Raw genomic sequence first — 16,658 nt, 5'->3', positions numbered from 1 at the left:
TCTGAGGTAGAGTGAAAGTGTGATGGAGGGACTTCAGCGTTCAACTAGTGGTCTAGGCATTTCATGGAGGGAGAAAGAGACCGTCCTCAACACAACACCTATCACTAAACCACACCGCTCACGAAGAAAGCGGGATAGACGCAGGGTCATTGGTAACAATTTTCCCTCCAATAGCCAATACTCTTCCACAATATCGGCTGGAAGTGCTCTGGCCTATCCAATATGTTTATTTGATGCAATGTTTATGTGTAGCAATGTTTTTTTGTGAGAATTTTTTTTCTAATGTGTTGGTTTGATGCAACGTTTATGTGTAGCAACATTTTTTGGGGGGGGGGAATAAAAAAAAATGAAGATGTGCATCATTCGACACTTCCCCCGGAAAAAGCAATGAGGAATCGATTTTTATCCTGTCAAAAATTCCGCATGATGGACTTTGAGCCGATGAAATGTGCGAAACAAAAGCCTAATGTGGAATCGGGGAGAAGTGGATTCGTAGGACTCCACCGCGGCATGACTGCTCAGAAACTCTGATCAAAATTGATCATGCAGAATCCCCCTTTGACACTAGTATTTCGTTGGAGGATTCCACATACAGAAAGGCAGGAATGTACGAGACATTAGATCCCCCCCTCCCCCCCACAAAAGAAATAATTCCATTTTAGACTTTTTATTTTGAACTGAGTCCAAAACTGCACTTAGGTGAAGGCGCAGGTTGATCACAAGCGACTGCTGGGGAGGGTGTCAAGGTGAGTTAGGAGCATCCGAAACAGACCCGAAAAGCAAAGAGCAGTGTTACAGTCTGACACATGCTGGGATTGTGTTTGTACAGCAGGGCCTCTCACAGGAGACGCTTAACGTTGCTCTTTCAGGCTTCCGTTCTGTCCGGCTGGTATTAATACTGCGCAAGGTTTAAGAAGCACCATCTTGTCCTCGGAAAACCTGCTACACAGGCCCACTGGCAATTCTCTGTCCCCTCCCTGCTGCTCAATCCTGGCCAGTCCCTCCGCCATACTTTATCTCTTCCCCTGTAGGAAAACTGTGAGGTCATCGCATTTCACTTGTACTGATTCTGTTAGCCTCCCAGAAAGGAAATGTAGCTGGTTTATTTCAGCAGCACCGTTCCCAAGGACTCTGACCTGCCTATTGAGACAGGATTGTAAATAAGCCACTTCCTTGATTACCTGGGGTGGCAAGAAATACCACCCAGGAGACCAGGCAGGGAGGCTTTACAAAAAAAGCCAGCCACCCACACCATTTTGGGGCCCACAGATAACTCGCACACACCTCCACCTGTTCCATGGAGGCAGAGGTACAGGGTTCCCCATAACCTCGCAATGCTAACTGAGCCCTTTGTAGGGAGGGAAGAATCACAAAGGGATAAGAGGTCCTGTGGAGGCACACGGTGGGCTTAGGCCCGCAGTCCTGCAGCTGTATCATCTCTCTGGGGAGGCTGTACTTCCAGATTTATCATGGCACATCACCCGATTAAAAACCAGCCTTCTGCCTCATACAGGAACTCCTGCGATCCAAGGCAAATGCTTTCCTGCGTTAAACTGAGGTGGGAGAGTCCCCTCCAGAGGACTATACCACCTCAATGTTGCAAGCAAGATGCAGGCAATGTCCCAAGCACACTGGAGAAATCTGAGCATCAGTTAGGCATTTGGAGAAACAGAAGTCTTACATGTGTCAGTGTAGCAAACGTGAATGGCCACATGTGAGAATGCTTGTTACCTGCTTTCTCGCCCAGGCTGTTAGTCGAATGAAGGAGGCTTCATAGAAGTGCCTCGTAAAGGTCCTGTCGTAAGGTGTTGCCTTGAAAGCAATCCATTTGGCTCAAGCAACATTTAGCATATTGGATAGTTCATGTGGTCAAAAAGCGGGGTGATCGTCCCATCTTTCCACTCAATAAGTATCTCCCCGTGCTTCAGAGAAGGGGAGGGAGAAGACGGGATGATCTGCGTCTTGTGGCTGGCACTGGAAAAGGGCAGCCGCTCCTCATAGCTCCCCTGGTGGCTTTTGTCCGGGCGTCTTTTCAGAGCAGACAGCATCGTCGTCTTCTTCTTCCTGGCAGGGGAAACAAGACCTCAAATTGCAGTTTTAGAATTTCCAAATTAAAAACGTAGGTAACTTCTACCTTGCCTTCGTACTTAAATAGCACCCAAGACGGCTTGCAAGTAAGATTGAAAAATTAGGTGACAGCCTCACTTTTTAGGGACACGACAGCCATATCATCTGCGTTTAGGAAATTGTGTATAGCAGGATGTTTAGAAGAGATTCCCCCTCATTTTTATGCTTGCTGTAGGATGGGTGTTTTATGACGCTGCTGATTTTAGATTGTTACCCCATTTTTCATTTGAACTTGCTGTGATTGGTTGGAAAAGTGGCGTTGGCTGCACTGAAGGAACTGGATATTAAACTCAGTAATAGTGTATCATATTTAGAAAACAGCTTATCTGATTTGCTAGGCAGGAAGTAAAAATAAAAGATTTTTCTATCATTTATGGGGACTGATGTCCTTGTGTACAAAAGCTATGGAAATAAATATTTACTGAAATTGGCAAAATTATACACAAAGTCATTCATAGACCTGGGATTAGATTTAAATTTTCAAAACAGCATAAATTAGCATGCTTTCTGTTGATAGCAGCAAAACAATATATAGTGTGATACATTATGAAAACTATGATTCCAGTCCAACAATGCCACTCCAAAAACATCAATCTTCCTGGAAAGGTATATTTTGAAATGTTTTCTTAGCAATGAAGTTCTTTAATGTTATGTGTACTGGATATGATCTGGTGTTTTAGAGGGAACATTTAAATAAACATCAAAAATGTGCTCAAACTATTTTCTATGTTCTAATAAACCTGATTTTTTTAAAAAGCTAAAAGCCAGTTTGGTGTAGTGGTTAAGAGCAGCAGGACTCTAATCTGGAGAGCCGGGTTTGATTCCCCACTCCTCCACGAAGCCAGCTGGGTGACCTTGGGCGAGTCACAGCTCTCTGGAGCTCTCTCAGCCTCACCCACCTCACAGGGTGATTGTTGTGAGGTAATAATAACACTTTGTAAACCGCTCTGAGTGGGCATTAAGTTTTCCTGAAGGGCGGTATATAAATTGAATGTTGTTATTATTATTATTAAAATAAATTTAAACTTCAGAGCCAGTGAAGTGTAGTGGTTAGGGTATCGGACTAGGATTTGGGCGACCCAGGTTGGAATCCCCACTGCGCCATGGAAGCTTGCTGGATGCCCTTGGGCCAATCACACCCTCTCAGCCTACCCTACCTGACAAGGTTGTTGTGAGGATAAAATTTAGGAGAGGAGGACAATGTAATCTGCTTTGGTCCCAATTTTGGAGAAGTAAATGTACAAACAAACAACAGCAAATCCTAAGGCAACATCACAGCTTACTTGTTGTAGTGGATGTTGAGGGCCAGTATGACCAGTCCCAGTATAAAGGCCAGCGGGCTCAGGACCAGCATCACCGTCTTCCAGTTGGTACCTGACAGACACAGGATTGCATGACACGTCAGCATTCTTGTCTGCCTCTCTTGCTCCTTTACAATTTTGTCAAGGAGCAAGTAAACAACGGGCTCTAGAAAACTGCCCGTGGAAGCCCAAGCCACTGCACCAGACCTTCCCAGGCTTCTGCAGACCTCGAGGAGGCTGCCATGGTGGTGGGAAGACAAGCTATGTTGCCAATGACTCACCACTTTTTATCCCCACGGAAGGGCCTGTGAGTGCGCCTGTGCGGGGCTAAAAAGTGAGTTGTCGCCAATATAGCTTGCCTTTTATATCACAGGATTTTTATTTATTTATGTCATTTATAGTCCGCCTTTCTCACTAAGACTCAAGGCAGATTATACAATGTGAGATTAGTACAGTCAATATCAAGAACATTTCCATAAACAATCCCATAGGGCAGGGGTGGGCAAATTGCGGCCCGCGGGCCACATGCGGCCCGCTACAGAGTTTTTTGTGGCCCGCCAAGACAGTCAGAAAAATCCGCCTTGAACCTTTTCTGAAATGCAAAGTTAACTAATGAATGCAATCATTTTAAAAGGTGCGGCCCTCCGCTAACCTCCGCTCCCACAAAGTGGCCCCCGAGCCAAAACAATTGCCCACCCCTGCCATAGGGTAAATAAATACAAGTTTATAAGGTCATAGCATTAGCAAGAATCCAATACAGAGTTGAAGAAATGCTGAAACAGAACATAAGCAATTCTAGGGCTGACATTAGACAACATGAAGCACAGGTTGCTCATAGGAGCCCATATTTAAAGCAAGAGATAGGACGCATGGCAACAGAGTGGTGAAGTCTATGGCCCCTAACTCATTAGTGAGGCATCGTACCTGGATGGTGGGCACTCGCAGTCTTCTTTTGATTGCCGGCATGCTTTTTAAAATGAGTGTGCTTTTCTGGTGGGGAAAGAAAGGAGGATGAGAGTTAATGGGGTGGAACGGAGGGAAGCATCCGTGCTGGCATTCCTTTCCAGAAAATCTGCGGCCCACCTAAGTTTTCAAGACTCCTTCCTGACAAACGTTTGATGGCAGAGAAGGATCAGCTTTACTTTAGCCTAATTATCACAGACGGGTCATTTTGTAGAAAAAGAGCTGGAGGAACTCATTAGCATAACTCATTAGCATATGCCACACCCCTTGCCATCACCGGAAGTGGTTCATTGGCATAACTAATTTGCATATGCCACACCCCCTGACATCACCCATCCTGTCTGTTTTGGACCCAATCCTGGCCATTCAGGGCCGAAATAGGGCCCAAAATGGCAAAAAGGGGCTGAAAATGGCTGAAAAGGGGCTCAAAATGGTCAGGATCGGACCACTGCTGAGTGGAAGAGTGATTCGCCACCTGTCAGAGGCCCGATCCAGGCCATTTCGGCCCCAATCCAGGCTAAAACAAGCCCAAAATCGCTGAGAGCCAGGTGGGCGGGGCCAACTGACATGTGACCTCTTTGGGGAACTGCCGGAACTGTGTGCCTGTGCGTTCCCCCTCGAATGAGCCCAGGCTCTGACATATTAGACTGAAGATGGAGATCATATGAAGTCCTCCATACAAAAGAAAATCTCCTGCATGTAAAACCTGGCATTTTAGGGAAAGGGGGTATAGCCTAGTCCTGACATGCTAGCTTTCTATGTGCAGGGTTTTTTTTAAAAAATGGAAGAGATTTCAGTCCACAATGTGAAACGATACAGCCCAGCCCAGTTCTATGACAGGGAAGAGCAAATTGCTGCTAATTACTCACGACAAGTCCTTTTGAATGATCTATTTTGCCTGATTTATGTTTGTGGCACAATCTTGGCCAGAGAGACTGAATGCTATGAGGGTATAATCACACTAGAGTGACCAGATGACAGAAAGAGCTCTTGTTCCTTTCCTACTGGATTGATAGATAGAATTCCAGCCAGTGCAGAATTTCTCACCCCTGCAAGCACCTTGGACTTGCTGAAATCTCCTCATCTACCCAGCTGTTCCAGAAATGGGAATTCTGGCCTATCTATCCTCATTCACGCCAACAGAAGTGTCATGGCCCAGTCTGGACTCAGTGAGGGTGAGGTCTCCTCTGGAGGAGAGGAGCCTCATGTAGCCAGCCAGGACTCCTCAGGAGAAGAGGAGTTCTGTGTAGCCAGCCCTAGCCCTGACTCAGCAGAAGCCGGTGATCAGGAGCAACAGCTGCTGGATGATCAGAGCTTGCAGCCAGCAGCCGAGGCAGAGACACCAGCACCCTCTGGCCCCAATACCACAGGGGAAGCTCAGCCAGGGACATCCCAGGCTACAAGTGCAGCACAGCCAAGGGCCTCCACCGCCCGCCAGGTTCACCCACACCCAAAGAACGCCGCAGACAACGCCAGAGATTGGAACTGCAGGAGAGACGGCGCAGTGCTCGTCTCCTGAGCCAATGCCAGCTGGAGAGCGATGATAAGTAGTGTCAGGATAGAACCCCAGCAGCTGGCTGAAAACCACGCCTGGCTATAAAAGCCAGTCTGGAGAAACTGCCAGGCGTGGAAGCAATGTGTTGATTACTTGCAACTGCTCCCTGGCATCTCGTTCTTGCCCGCATCTTGACTTGACACCCTCGTGCTCTGACCTACGGACTGGACTTGGCTTGGCTTTGGATCCTGGACACACCCCTGGCATTTACTTTGTGCTCTGACTACAGACTGGACCTGGCTTGTGACTCGTCTTGAACACTCCTTGGCTTTGTGTTAGTGCTTGGACTGCCAGCTTGGGTGGGCTCAGCCCATGACAAGAAGGCTTGCTCAAGAGTACATCTGTGTGGCCTGTGTCCACCCCTGCTCAGCTGCGCAAAGGCTATACGGTGGGACTCTGCAGAGCGTAAGCCCTGGCTGAGGGCAGTCCTGAATTTCTTCTATAAGTTCCCTACCACTCCATTGACCCTAAATAAATGTTAGTGATGATAACTAAGATCAGGTGACAGCTGCAGGTATAGTGTGTGGGTTTTGTGCTTTGATGAACCACAGAATTGTAACTGGAGGTCGTGTGTGATGTGCAGCTTTGTACATCTGCCAAGGATACAGGATTATCTGGTTCCCAGTAAAACTCACCCACTTCGGGTTCCATGGTAATTTCTTCTGTGCTTGGGAGAGCGCTGGTGGCGTCAGGCTCCGTTTCCAAAGTGGGGGTTGCAGAGGTGGTTGTGGGGTCTCCCGGGAGGGTGGGGGTCTTTGCAGAAGTGATGACTTTAGCTGGAAAAAAATATATAAAGCAGAGATAGGTTAGGGTTGCCAATCTCCAGAGGAGACCTGGAGAAGCACACTTGATCTCAATGACAGAGATTAATTGATCTCAATGACAGAGATCAGTTCTCCTGTAGAAAATAGATCCAGAGGAGTTAGCCGTGTTAGTCTGTAGTAGCAAAATCAAAAAGAGTCCAGTAGCACCTTTAAGACTAACCAACTTTATTGTAGCATAGGCTTTCGAGAATCACAGCTCTCTTCGTCAGATGACGAAGAGAGCTGTGAAGAGAACTGTGATTCTCAAAAGCTTATGCTACAATAAAGTTGGTTAGTCTTAAAGGTGCTACTGGACTCTTTTTGATCCTGTAGAAAATGGTTGCTTTGGAGGATGAACTTTCTGCTATTAGGCCCCTGCTGAGGTCCTTCACCTCCTAAAACCCTGCCATCTCCAAGCTATACCTCCAAATCTCCAGAAATTTCCCAACCTGCAGTTGGCAAGCCTAGTTATAGTCATTTCTTCAGTACAGGATCAAGAGGCATCATTTTAGAAAACCGCAACACGCAAGGCTCTCTCCATTGTCTGCACAAGCAAGTACTACACCAGGGAAGCCCAAAGTGCTGCAATCGGAATTAATTAGGCAACTGAAGTCCCTTTGAATAATTTCTTTTGCCTGATTCATTTTGGTGCCAAGATCTTGGTTTTCAAAGAAGCTGGAGGGTTTGTCTGAGCTACGGAGGAATTCAAGGGACTTGGGACAGGACGCAGTAACTCCAAAGGGCCGCAAGAGACAGGAAGTAGGGAGGGGGCTGTCAAGCTCCATGGGTTCTTTGTTGGCCCTCCAGTGTAACTGGTTGGCCACTGTGTGAAACAGATGACTGGGCTGGATAGACCACTGGTCTGAGCCAGCAGGGCTTTTCTCACGTTGTAGAGACTGCAGTGGCTGGTGTGGTGACCTGCCACTGGTGCTTACGTGATAAGGCATGGATCTAAGTCACCGTAATGCTGGCCAGGTACCAGTGATTCTCTTGTTCTCTCCTTCTGGGAAGGAGAACAATGCCATTCACGCAAGAAGGGCAGCTACTGGAGAGAGGACATCATTTATGCACACACGCTTTGCATGCATGAAGCTCCAGGCTCATCGCCAATTAAAAGGTATTGGGGAGCAAAGCTGGGAATTGCTCCCTGCCAGAGACTTTGGAGAGCTGCTGCTAGTCCCAGAAAATAGCTGGGCGAGATGCATTATGGGGCTGCCACAGTTTCACAAGTACACATAACCCTGTTCACGTTACAGGTGAAGGCACATACATCATTCTTTTACTGGTGCACATCTGTTTGTAAGAAAGAGCCAACACACATTCACTTCGCAAATGAAACCAGAGTCCATTCCTTGGACAAACGTGGGGTTTGCAGCACACTTTCGACTGTACATGTATTGACTGTAACCTGAGAATTACGTGATGCCCGTCCAAAGAACCACGAAGGGTACATTGCATATGGATGGTACATGCATTCATTGTTACTTGTAAAGAGGGCTCATGTTGCACCCTTTGTCTGCACCCTCTTGGAAGAGGAGCACAAACCAGCCACTTTCAAGGGGGAGGAGTTTTCTGCATGTTTTCTCATAGCCCTTACTTTGAAGAACCCGCTCCCAGGGGACTACAGACTTCTCTGTCGGGTAGCTCGGCCCCGGAGCAACAGGCAGGTCTCTGGTGCAGATGATTTCATCCATCCAGGTCTTCCATCTGCTGAACTTGTCCTTTTCTCGGGAGAGGAAGGCCTTGTGTCCTCCTTGCTGTGTGCTGAGGTGCAGACCCATGCCCTGCAGAGTAAGGTGGCCCTTCTTGCTGCATCCCCAGGCCTGGTGCACGTGGCCCCCGCAGGGCTCTAGCTGAGCAGCTGCAAATTCTTCAGGCTTGTGGACCGTCAAGCACTGCCTGGTTTTCAGGCTGACAATGGCCCTGGCAGCTACATCCCAGCCCCACCAGAAAAGCTGGGAGTGCGCTTTGCAATCCGACAGGCCGATCCTTTCTGTTTCATGCAGAGAGACGTGAATACATTTTCCTAGGCGGACATTCTTGATGAGGAAGCCTTCCCCGTTGCACACTAAGGGAAAGAAAATGCAATTAATTACAGGACTGTGTGTTTATTGTCGTGATTGTGTGTCTGGCTTTGGGGGTTTGCCTAAAGCAATGCTGGGCAGAAGCCAGGGGTTGGTAGAAGAGCGTGACAGCTTCAGGGGCTGGTTCCTAAAAGTGCAATTCACTGTTGGGGCAGGAGTCTCAGACCACTGTGTGCCTGTCACTGTGTGCCTAGAGCCATATTCAGATATCACACATCAACCTAAGTGATGCTCTACACTAGAGATGGGCACGAACTGGAAAAATGGTGGTTCATTGCAGTTTGTGGTTCGTAGTATTTCACAAACAACAAAACATGAACCGGCATGAAATTGCCTGGTTCGTAAACCGGTTCGTTTGGTTCGTGAAAACGCCACTTGCAGGTCAGCAGAAGGTCTGCAGAAAGCCCATCCCCCTGTTGTCTCGGAAACTGATCGGCACCAGGCTGTCTGCAGTGACGAACCAAACGAACCATACTAAAAATCATACTGGTTCGTCTTAGTTCATTAAAAAGGAGCTCCCACGAACTGCCAGTTTGCAAACGATGAATTGGCCCGTTTCGTTATGAACTTTGGTTTGTATTTTGGTTCGTGCCCATCTCTACTCTACAACTTACTTCTTTTATGAGTTCTCCATGGAGCCAACCTGTGCTCTGTGCAGGCACATGTCAGCTCTAGGGATTGGCTTCTATAAAAAGTCGAGAGTGCAAATGGGCTTGGAAAGCTGCCACTGGGGGAAAAGAGAGATCCTGCCTATCTCCTAAGCTTTTTTCCTCATGGAAAAATAGTGCAGAGGGGAAACATCTCCCCGTTTCTGCTGCTCCACATGAAGGTGTCGTGTGTGCTCATACAGCTGCAAAAAAGGGGGAAACGTTCTCCTTCCATACTGTTTTTGCATGGAGGAAAAACGCTTGGGAGAAAGGCAGGAGTTTTCACTTCTCCAGCTTCAGTTTTCCAAGCCCATTTGTACTCTCTTTTTTTTAACGAAGCCAATCTCCAGAGCTGATATGTGTCTGCATGGAGCACAGGTTGGCTCTGTGGAGAACTCATAAAAGAAGTAACATGTTTGACCAGCACAAACAAGGTTTATTCACTGCTTATACACACTTTTCTTCCTCCCCTTATGGACAGAGTGTGAGAATGTTTGGACAGAGCCTTGAAGAACAGCAGTGTGGAGTTTGGGGTGGCATGTGAGGTATTCACAAGATATATTTTTAAAATCACATGTCTAATGTTGAACCTGCTCCCCAGGGTGTGGGTCCAAAAACTTGTATGATGCAGCCAGGTACAGATAAGGAAGATTTTAAAATAAACCTGGGTGAACTCTCATTGGTGCATAAAAAAATCTGAATTTTTAAAAAAGGTGAGAAGGATTCAAAATCCTCCAAATTTAAAGAAGAAGAAGAAGAAAAGATCCACCATCTTCTAGGTTACTATAATAACAACATTAACAACTACTTTCATTTTATATACCGCCGTTCAGGACAACACCGCCCACTCAGAGCAGTTTACAAAGTGTGTTATTACTATCCTCATGACAATCACCCTGTGAGGAGGGTGGAGCTGAGAGAGCTCTGAGAGAGCTCTGAGAGAGCTGCGGCTTGCCCAAGGTCACCCAGCTGGCTTCAAATGAAGGAGTGGGGAATCAAACCCAATTCTCCAGATTACAGTCCTGCCGCTCTTAACCACTACACCAGGATGCATAAGAAAGGCTGGTTAAGTGTGGAGAGAGCAACTGCTTGGAGCAGCCCTGCCTCCAGGAGAAAAGGAAGCCTGGCAAGAAAAATGGATGCTGGGTGCCAGCAGTGTTTGGGAAAGATGGGCACTGGATTGCCAGCTCTGGGTTGGGAAATCCTGGGAGATTTGGGGGCACAGCCTGGGAAAGGTGGGGTTTTGGAAGATGAGGGACCTCAGCAGGGTATAATGCCATACACTCCACCCTCCAAAGCAGCCATTTTCTCCCAGGGAACTGTAGTCTGGAGATCAGTCGTAATTCCAGGAGATCTCCAGGTCCCACTAGAGGTTGGCATCCCTAACATTGGGCAGCCAGTAAGGTGTGGGCTCCCTTCCAAGTCAAATACTGCTGGCACTTCGCATCTGTGTTCCCCAGGAGACTTCCTTCTCTCTTGGAGACTGCCTCTCTCTCTCACACACACACACACACATGCATGAAGAGCCTAAAGTGAAGAAAGAATCTTGCTAAAAAGTCATTTTCTCCCACCTACCCACTCTGTGGTCCTGTTGGGCCTCTGATTTCAGCTAACTATGGAGCTGAGGTAAACTGACGTACTTTGGAGATGGGGGTAGGATTTAATACCAGTGCCCCGTAACATTATCCAGACAAATACTTTCTTTAAAAGCTGTGTCTTATAGCCTTCCTGCAAGTTAAAGTGGTTGGGAGCAAATAGATGTCTTCTGGGATACAGTTCCACAGCGCAGCTGAAACAGAAAATGCCCGACCTCTCTCACTGAAGCCAGCTGGGTAGCCCAGCCCAGCCCAGCCCAGCCCACTAACAGCAATTTCTGGGCAGTTCTGTGGGTGGGAGGGTGTTTCACCTTTCCCCTCCCCATACTGTTTTTTGAAATCCATATTATTAGCTTGTTAATTTTACACTGTACTTTCTATAGCTGGTTTTACGTTTTATTCTTTACATTGACCCTCTTAATTTACAATTAATTGAATATGTGCCGAACAGATTACATTTGGCGATAAACACAGGCCACAAATTGCAAGCTTAATGTCTCCTTTGGAATCAATGATTGATTACCCTAATTTTAAAATGGCCGGGAAAACCAGCACTTTCGGTATGGGGGAAAGACGAGGTTTGCCCCAGTCAATACAATCAACAATAGTTTTTTACGAATTGCTTCTTGGCCTTTTGGCTTTGAGGCTAAACATTCTCAACCAAGTTATCTGTTCTTATCAGTTTAATATCTGATACGTCCTCTATTTGAGGACTATATATACCATTCAACCCTGAACTTTTTCTATTAAATCATATAACGGCTCAGGTGAATAAAAACCAAAAACATTTTATTCTGAATATAATTACAACAGCTAGAATTTTATATGCGAGATTTTGGAAAACGACAGATATCCCAACACAAGAAAATCTGATTGAAAGGATACATGATACAGCAGAAATTGATAAACTATCCAGTTTATTGAAAGATAGAGATATTATGATATATGATGATATTTGGGACCCTTTTTACAATTGGATACAAAAGAACTTTGAAGGAACTTAATTCCAAGTTATTGACGACCTTTATGAACAGTGCTAAAATGAATGGAAAAATGGTAATAATAAGCTGACCTATAGATTACAAAAAGGTAATAAGAAAATATATTTGACTGAACGGTGCAATGTATTTGAATTATGTAACTTGTATTTCTTTCCCCTACCCTTCTTATTCTGTATTCCCCCAATTATCAATAATAAAATTGAAATATATTTTTAAAAAACCTAATAGTTTTTTATGCAGAGAAAGAAAAACTTAGCTTACAGGAAATCTCTAGGCACCCAGTTAAGGAACTGGTTAGGAAGTATAACATATACAGAGAACATACGATGTTTGATTTCCCCCCCAATCATTAATCTAAAATGGGTTACTGCTTTTATGGAACAAATGATGCCAGTATTGTCATTAAAAGAAAATAGACAAGAGACTTTGCCACTATGTCAGCACATGGATGGCGCAAGATGCATAAAGTAATGTATACATTTAGTATGGATGTGGAGATTAAAGAAAAGAGGATTAGTCTGCCATACAGACGGTATTATCCCCTGCTATTAAATGAGATGTGATAAGATGATGGACCCCTTTCTATAAATCCTGGTGGAAATTTGGAGGTCCAAATGCATTAGGATAAAATATTGGAATGTATAAGCGGGATTTGGGGGAGTGCTTTTTAAAAAATCCAAATTTGGTTCTTTTAGGGATCTTAGTGATACCACTAACTAGGTTCTAAATATGGTGGAGTAGGGTTGCCAGCCTCCAGGTAGTGGCTAGAGATCTCCCGGAATTACAACTGGTCTCCAGGCCACAGAGATCAGTTCACCTGGAGAAAATGGCTACTATGGGGAGTGGACTCTATGGAATTATGCCATGCCAAGGTCCTTTCCCTCCTCAAACCCCACTTTGTCCAGGTTTCACCTCCCAGATCTCCAGGAATTTCCCAAGTTGGAACTGGCAACCCTATGATGGAGAGTATTTTCACTGCTCAGTTTTGGAACAAGAATATTCTCTCAGATACACATGAACGGCTTAGGAAAATATGGTACATGATGCTTATGAAAAAAAGTAACAGCTATCTAAGGCAAAAGACCAACTATATGCAAGAAATTATTACAGAACAAGGCGATCCATTTATCAGTTATTGGAATCAAATGCATAGATTAACGTTCAGTGAGAGATTTTACTTTGTGCTTAGTATGTGATAGTCTTCTCATTTTCCCCCCTCCATTGCCTTTGGAATGTGATGATTGTATATATTTATGTTGTTTGTGTATTTATAAATGTCTTTATAAAATAGATTATAAAAACACTTTATATTGCATATTATCTTATTGCAAGTCTATCATTTGTTTCCCTGTCTTCCAATGACCCTTGGTCACAAGTATCTTGTACAGCACCAGGATGTACGTGAAACTCTTGGGCAGCAGCCTGTATGGAATTTCCTGTCTGCTCCCAGAACAATACCTTGAAACAGGTATCCCTGTAGGAGTACTCTAAAAAACAACAGACTGGCAACATAGGGTGGAAAAGAGAGACAATAGATAAAGGCTTTAAAGGAAACTTTAGATGCCCAATATGCTTCTCTCCTAAACAATACAGGTTTGTGGATTCAGAAGGAAATGGGGCGTCTTGAAGCAATGTTTGACCGCCTGCTGAAACAGGATAAAAACAGGCAAAGATTAACCCTGTGCAAGATTCCCAACAGTGTTGTCAAATCTATTGGCCCAGTTCTTACCACGGTTTGGGATGTGTCCATGAGATTTCCTTTAATACAGCAAAGCTGACACTTGATAAATTGACGGTTCCTGAATGGGAGCGAACGGCAGGAGATTTTTTCCTGGGAATCTCCTATGATTAAAATGTGATGCTGCTCGGAGATTGGGAAGGGGGAGAAAGGGGCTGTTTGAATACAAATAGAAGGAGACAAAGAGAGCTTTGGGAACTATGAATTGGCCTGAGGGGGGTGATTTGCTGGAGGCCTTCCAGTGTTCACAACACAGCATAAATTCAAACTAGACTGTCAGCCGGGGTCTACACTAGCTCAGTCATGTAAACAGAGCAACCTGCGCATTCATAATGTGTGCAACTTTGCAGCTCCCAGATTCTCTGCACTGGTGGTCTTGTCCTCTTTTTTTGAATCCCCTTGAATGGTTTCCTGGCTACAGGCACAGACGTGTGCATGAAATGGAAACAGAGCCAGGCAGCAAAGGCAGATTGGAGCACTTTCCATGCAAAGGAGATGGGTTTTTTTTCTTATTGATGGGGAGGGGGAAAGAAAAACGCGTGAAAACAAACTTACCACGCAGCCAATGGAGGAAGATCATCCAGATCGGACCCCCCTTGAAAAACTTCATTGTCTCCCAGCAGAGAAAGAGGAGGAAAGAGAGTGAGGAACTGGATGCTTTCGTTTCTTTTAATCCCAGAGTTGTGCAAGGTGAAGAAGGGGATCCTAACAGCTTAACCTATAATTGAAGAAGATAATTTCTGAGGGTTTTTTTGAGCTGCCAAAGGAGGCCAGGAAGGGACTCTAGAAGACATCTAAAGAAGCACTCTGCGCAATCAATCTCTCAGCAACCGAAATGCAAAACTGGGAAAGAGATGCCCTTTCTTAAATCCGGCTCCTGCTGCTGAAAGACAAGGCAAACTTCTGCCTTCACAGAGCTCTTTGTCGAGCAGACGAAACCAGACCCCTCCTTACCTTCCCTTTGCAGCAGCATCTGCTTCCCAAATTCTGAGGGATGAGGAAGTCCAGAACAGAGTTTGTGCAGCAGCAAGAGGAAAGGCAAGGAGTTCTGGCAGAAGCAGGGATTTCTGAATGGTGCTGCCTCCAAGCAGGGAAATCTCAGCACTTGAGCTGCGGGTGTTGGATGGAGGCCAAAGCAACCACCCTGAGTGCCAAAGGAAAGGAGGCGGCGGAGGAGAGGCAGTAGCCCTTTGTTTCTAGCATGGGGTGTTGCTTCTGGCAGCTGATTCCTCTTGCTCACACTGTACTGTTAGTCTGTTTTGGTTACCTATGAAATAATGAAGCATGCTGCCTTAAATCTAAGGATCGAGAAACAAGAAAGAGGCCCAAGAGCCACAGCTGGTGTTCCTAGGAAATCTGTAGGAACTGTTTGATAATTGTATGTCATGTAACTGCTGTGATGAAGAAGTGTTGAAAAGGGAAGAATTTGCTAGGGCGCCCGTAGCAGATACTTATGGACAAGCCGTGTTACTGTGAAGAACTTCTCTAATGAAAGATTTCTCTTTTCGCACAATTGTATGATTGTATCATATATGGTTACCAGGAAAAATGATGAATATATTATTGTAAATGTTGCTGATTATACCTACGTGTGTTACTTACCACTGGTCTCTTGGATTTTACTGATGAATGTGTTGTATAATCCTTGTATCTATTGAACATACAGAGAGGCCCAAGCACTTTATATATTATCTATAGGCATAGACACTTCATATATTTTTATGGGGATGATTGATTATACTGTTTACAGGCACTTTGCACTTTAAAACAAACTTTGGAATAGACTGTGGAATTTATATGATATACTACCGTCTGTCAGCCTTTTGATAGTATTACTCTTTGATAGTACCTGTTGCCCTCTATACTAAACTATATTGTATTGTATTTCTGTATTGTATTTCTCCGGCCGTGAAAGCCTTCGACAATATATTGTATTCCCTTCAGGTCCTTCTTTCATTCCTTTTTTCACTTTGCACGTCTTCATTGTGTTATATCTTGTTCTTGATTTCTTCTTAGTTAGTCAGTCACAGCGTGACTCTTCTACTTCAAGTTAAATCTAATGATGACAACCTCCAGGTAAGGCCTGGAGATTTCCAGGCATTACGACTGATCTCTAAGTGACAGGGATAAGTTCCCCTGGAGAAAATGATTGCTTTGGAGGGTGGACTTTATGGCATTATACCCGACTGAGGTCCTTCTCCAAACCCCATCCTCTTTAGGGTCTACCCCCAAATCTCCAGATATTTTCCAGTCCAGAGTTGGCAACTCCATTTAGTTCGAGTCAATCCACCGGTCAATCTAGCCCGCTTTGAGCACATGGGCTGAGCTCAGCTTTCCTGGCTAGGAAGTGTTGCTACATTTCCAGATGGGAATTCACAGAAATGTCTGCAATAATATCAGGAAAACTATCAACTTTATTAACCATTGTAAATTTAAACAATTTGAATAGTTTGAAGGAAGATAGGGCCAAAATTAATTGCTTCAAGAAGCTGAATTAAATATATTTCCAATCTATTGAAGGATTTTTCTGCATCTAAAGAGAGAAAAAATCCTTCAATAGATTGGAAATATATGTAAGAAGTTTCCCTACAAGTGGATATTGGCTTTATCTTGGAATTACATTCCCACTTAATTTAAATGACCTAAAAGATTGCAACTAGAGATGGGCATGAACCGGGGAAAAACCGAACCATGTGGTTCATGGTTTGTCAAATTTCACGAACCACAAACTTTCACAAACCTGCCCCTGGTTCGTGAACCGGTTTCTTTGGTTCGTGAAAACGTCACATCCAGGTCAGAAAAATCATCACTTCTGGGTCAGCAAAAGGTCACTTCCAGGCCAGC

The 16,658-nt window shown here is 45.0% G+C and overlaps 1 protein-coding gene and 1 pseudogene across 1 annotated transcript; one reads left to right on the top strand and one right to left on the bottom strand.

The window, feature by feature from the left end:
• Positions 1-695: 695 nt before the first annotated feature.
• On the bottom strand, positions 696-14,842 carry LOC129334905 (uncharacterized). The gene is made up of 7 exons (XM_054987280.1): positions 14,769-14,842; positions 14,370-14,532; positions 8,347-8,817; positions 6,582-6,722; positions 4,353-4,418; positions 3,411-3,501; positions 696-2,064 (listed from the first exon to the last, which is right to left on the bottom strand). The coding sequence occupies exons 2-7, from the start codon at positions 14,422-14,424 to the stop codon at positions 1,845-1,847; spliced, it is 1,044 nt and encodes a 347-aa protein (XP_054843255.1). The 5' UTR covers positions 14,425-14,532; positions 14,769-14,842; the 3' UTR covers positions 696-1,844.
• On the top strand, positions 11,694-11,817 carry LOC129335234 (U2 spliceosomal RNA; annotated as a pseudogene).
• Positions 14,843-16,658: the final 1,816 nt, after the last annotated feature.

This window comes from Eublepharis macularius, chromosome 8 (assembly GCF_028583425.1).
Source record: "Eublepharis macularius isolate TG4126 chromosome 8, MPM_Emac_v1.0, whole genome shotgun sequence".
Lineage (NCBI taxonomy): Eukaryota > Metazoa > Chordata > Lepidosauria > Squamata > Eublepharidae > Eublepharis > Eublepharis macularius.
Note: the sequence above shows the minus strand (reverse complement) of the source record. Positions and strands in the feature narration are given on the sequence as shown.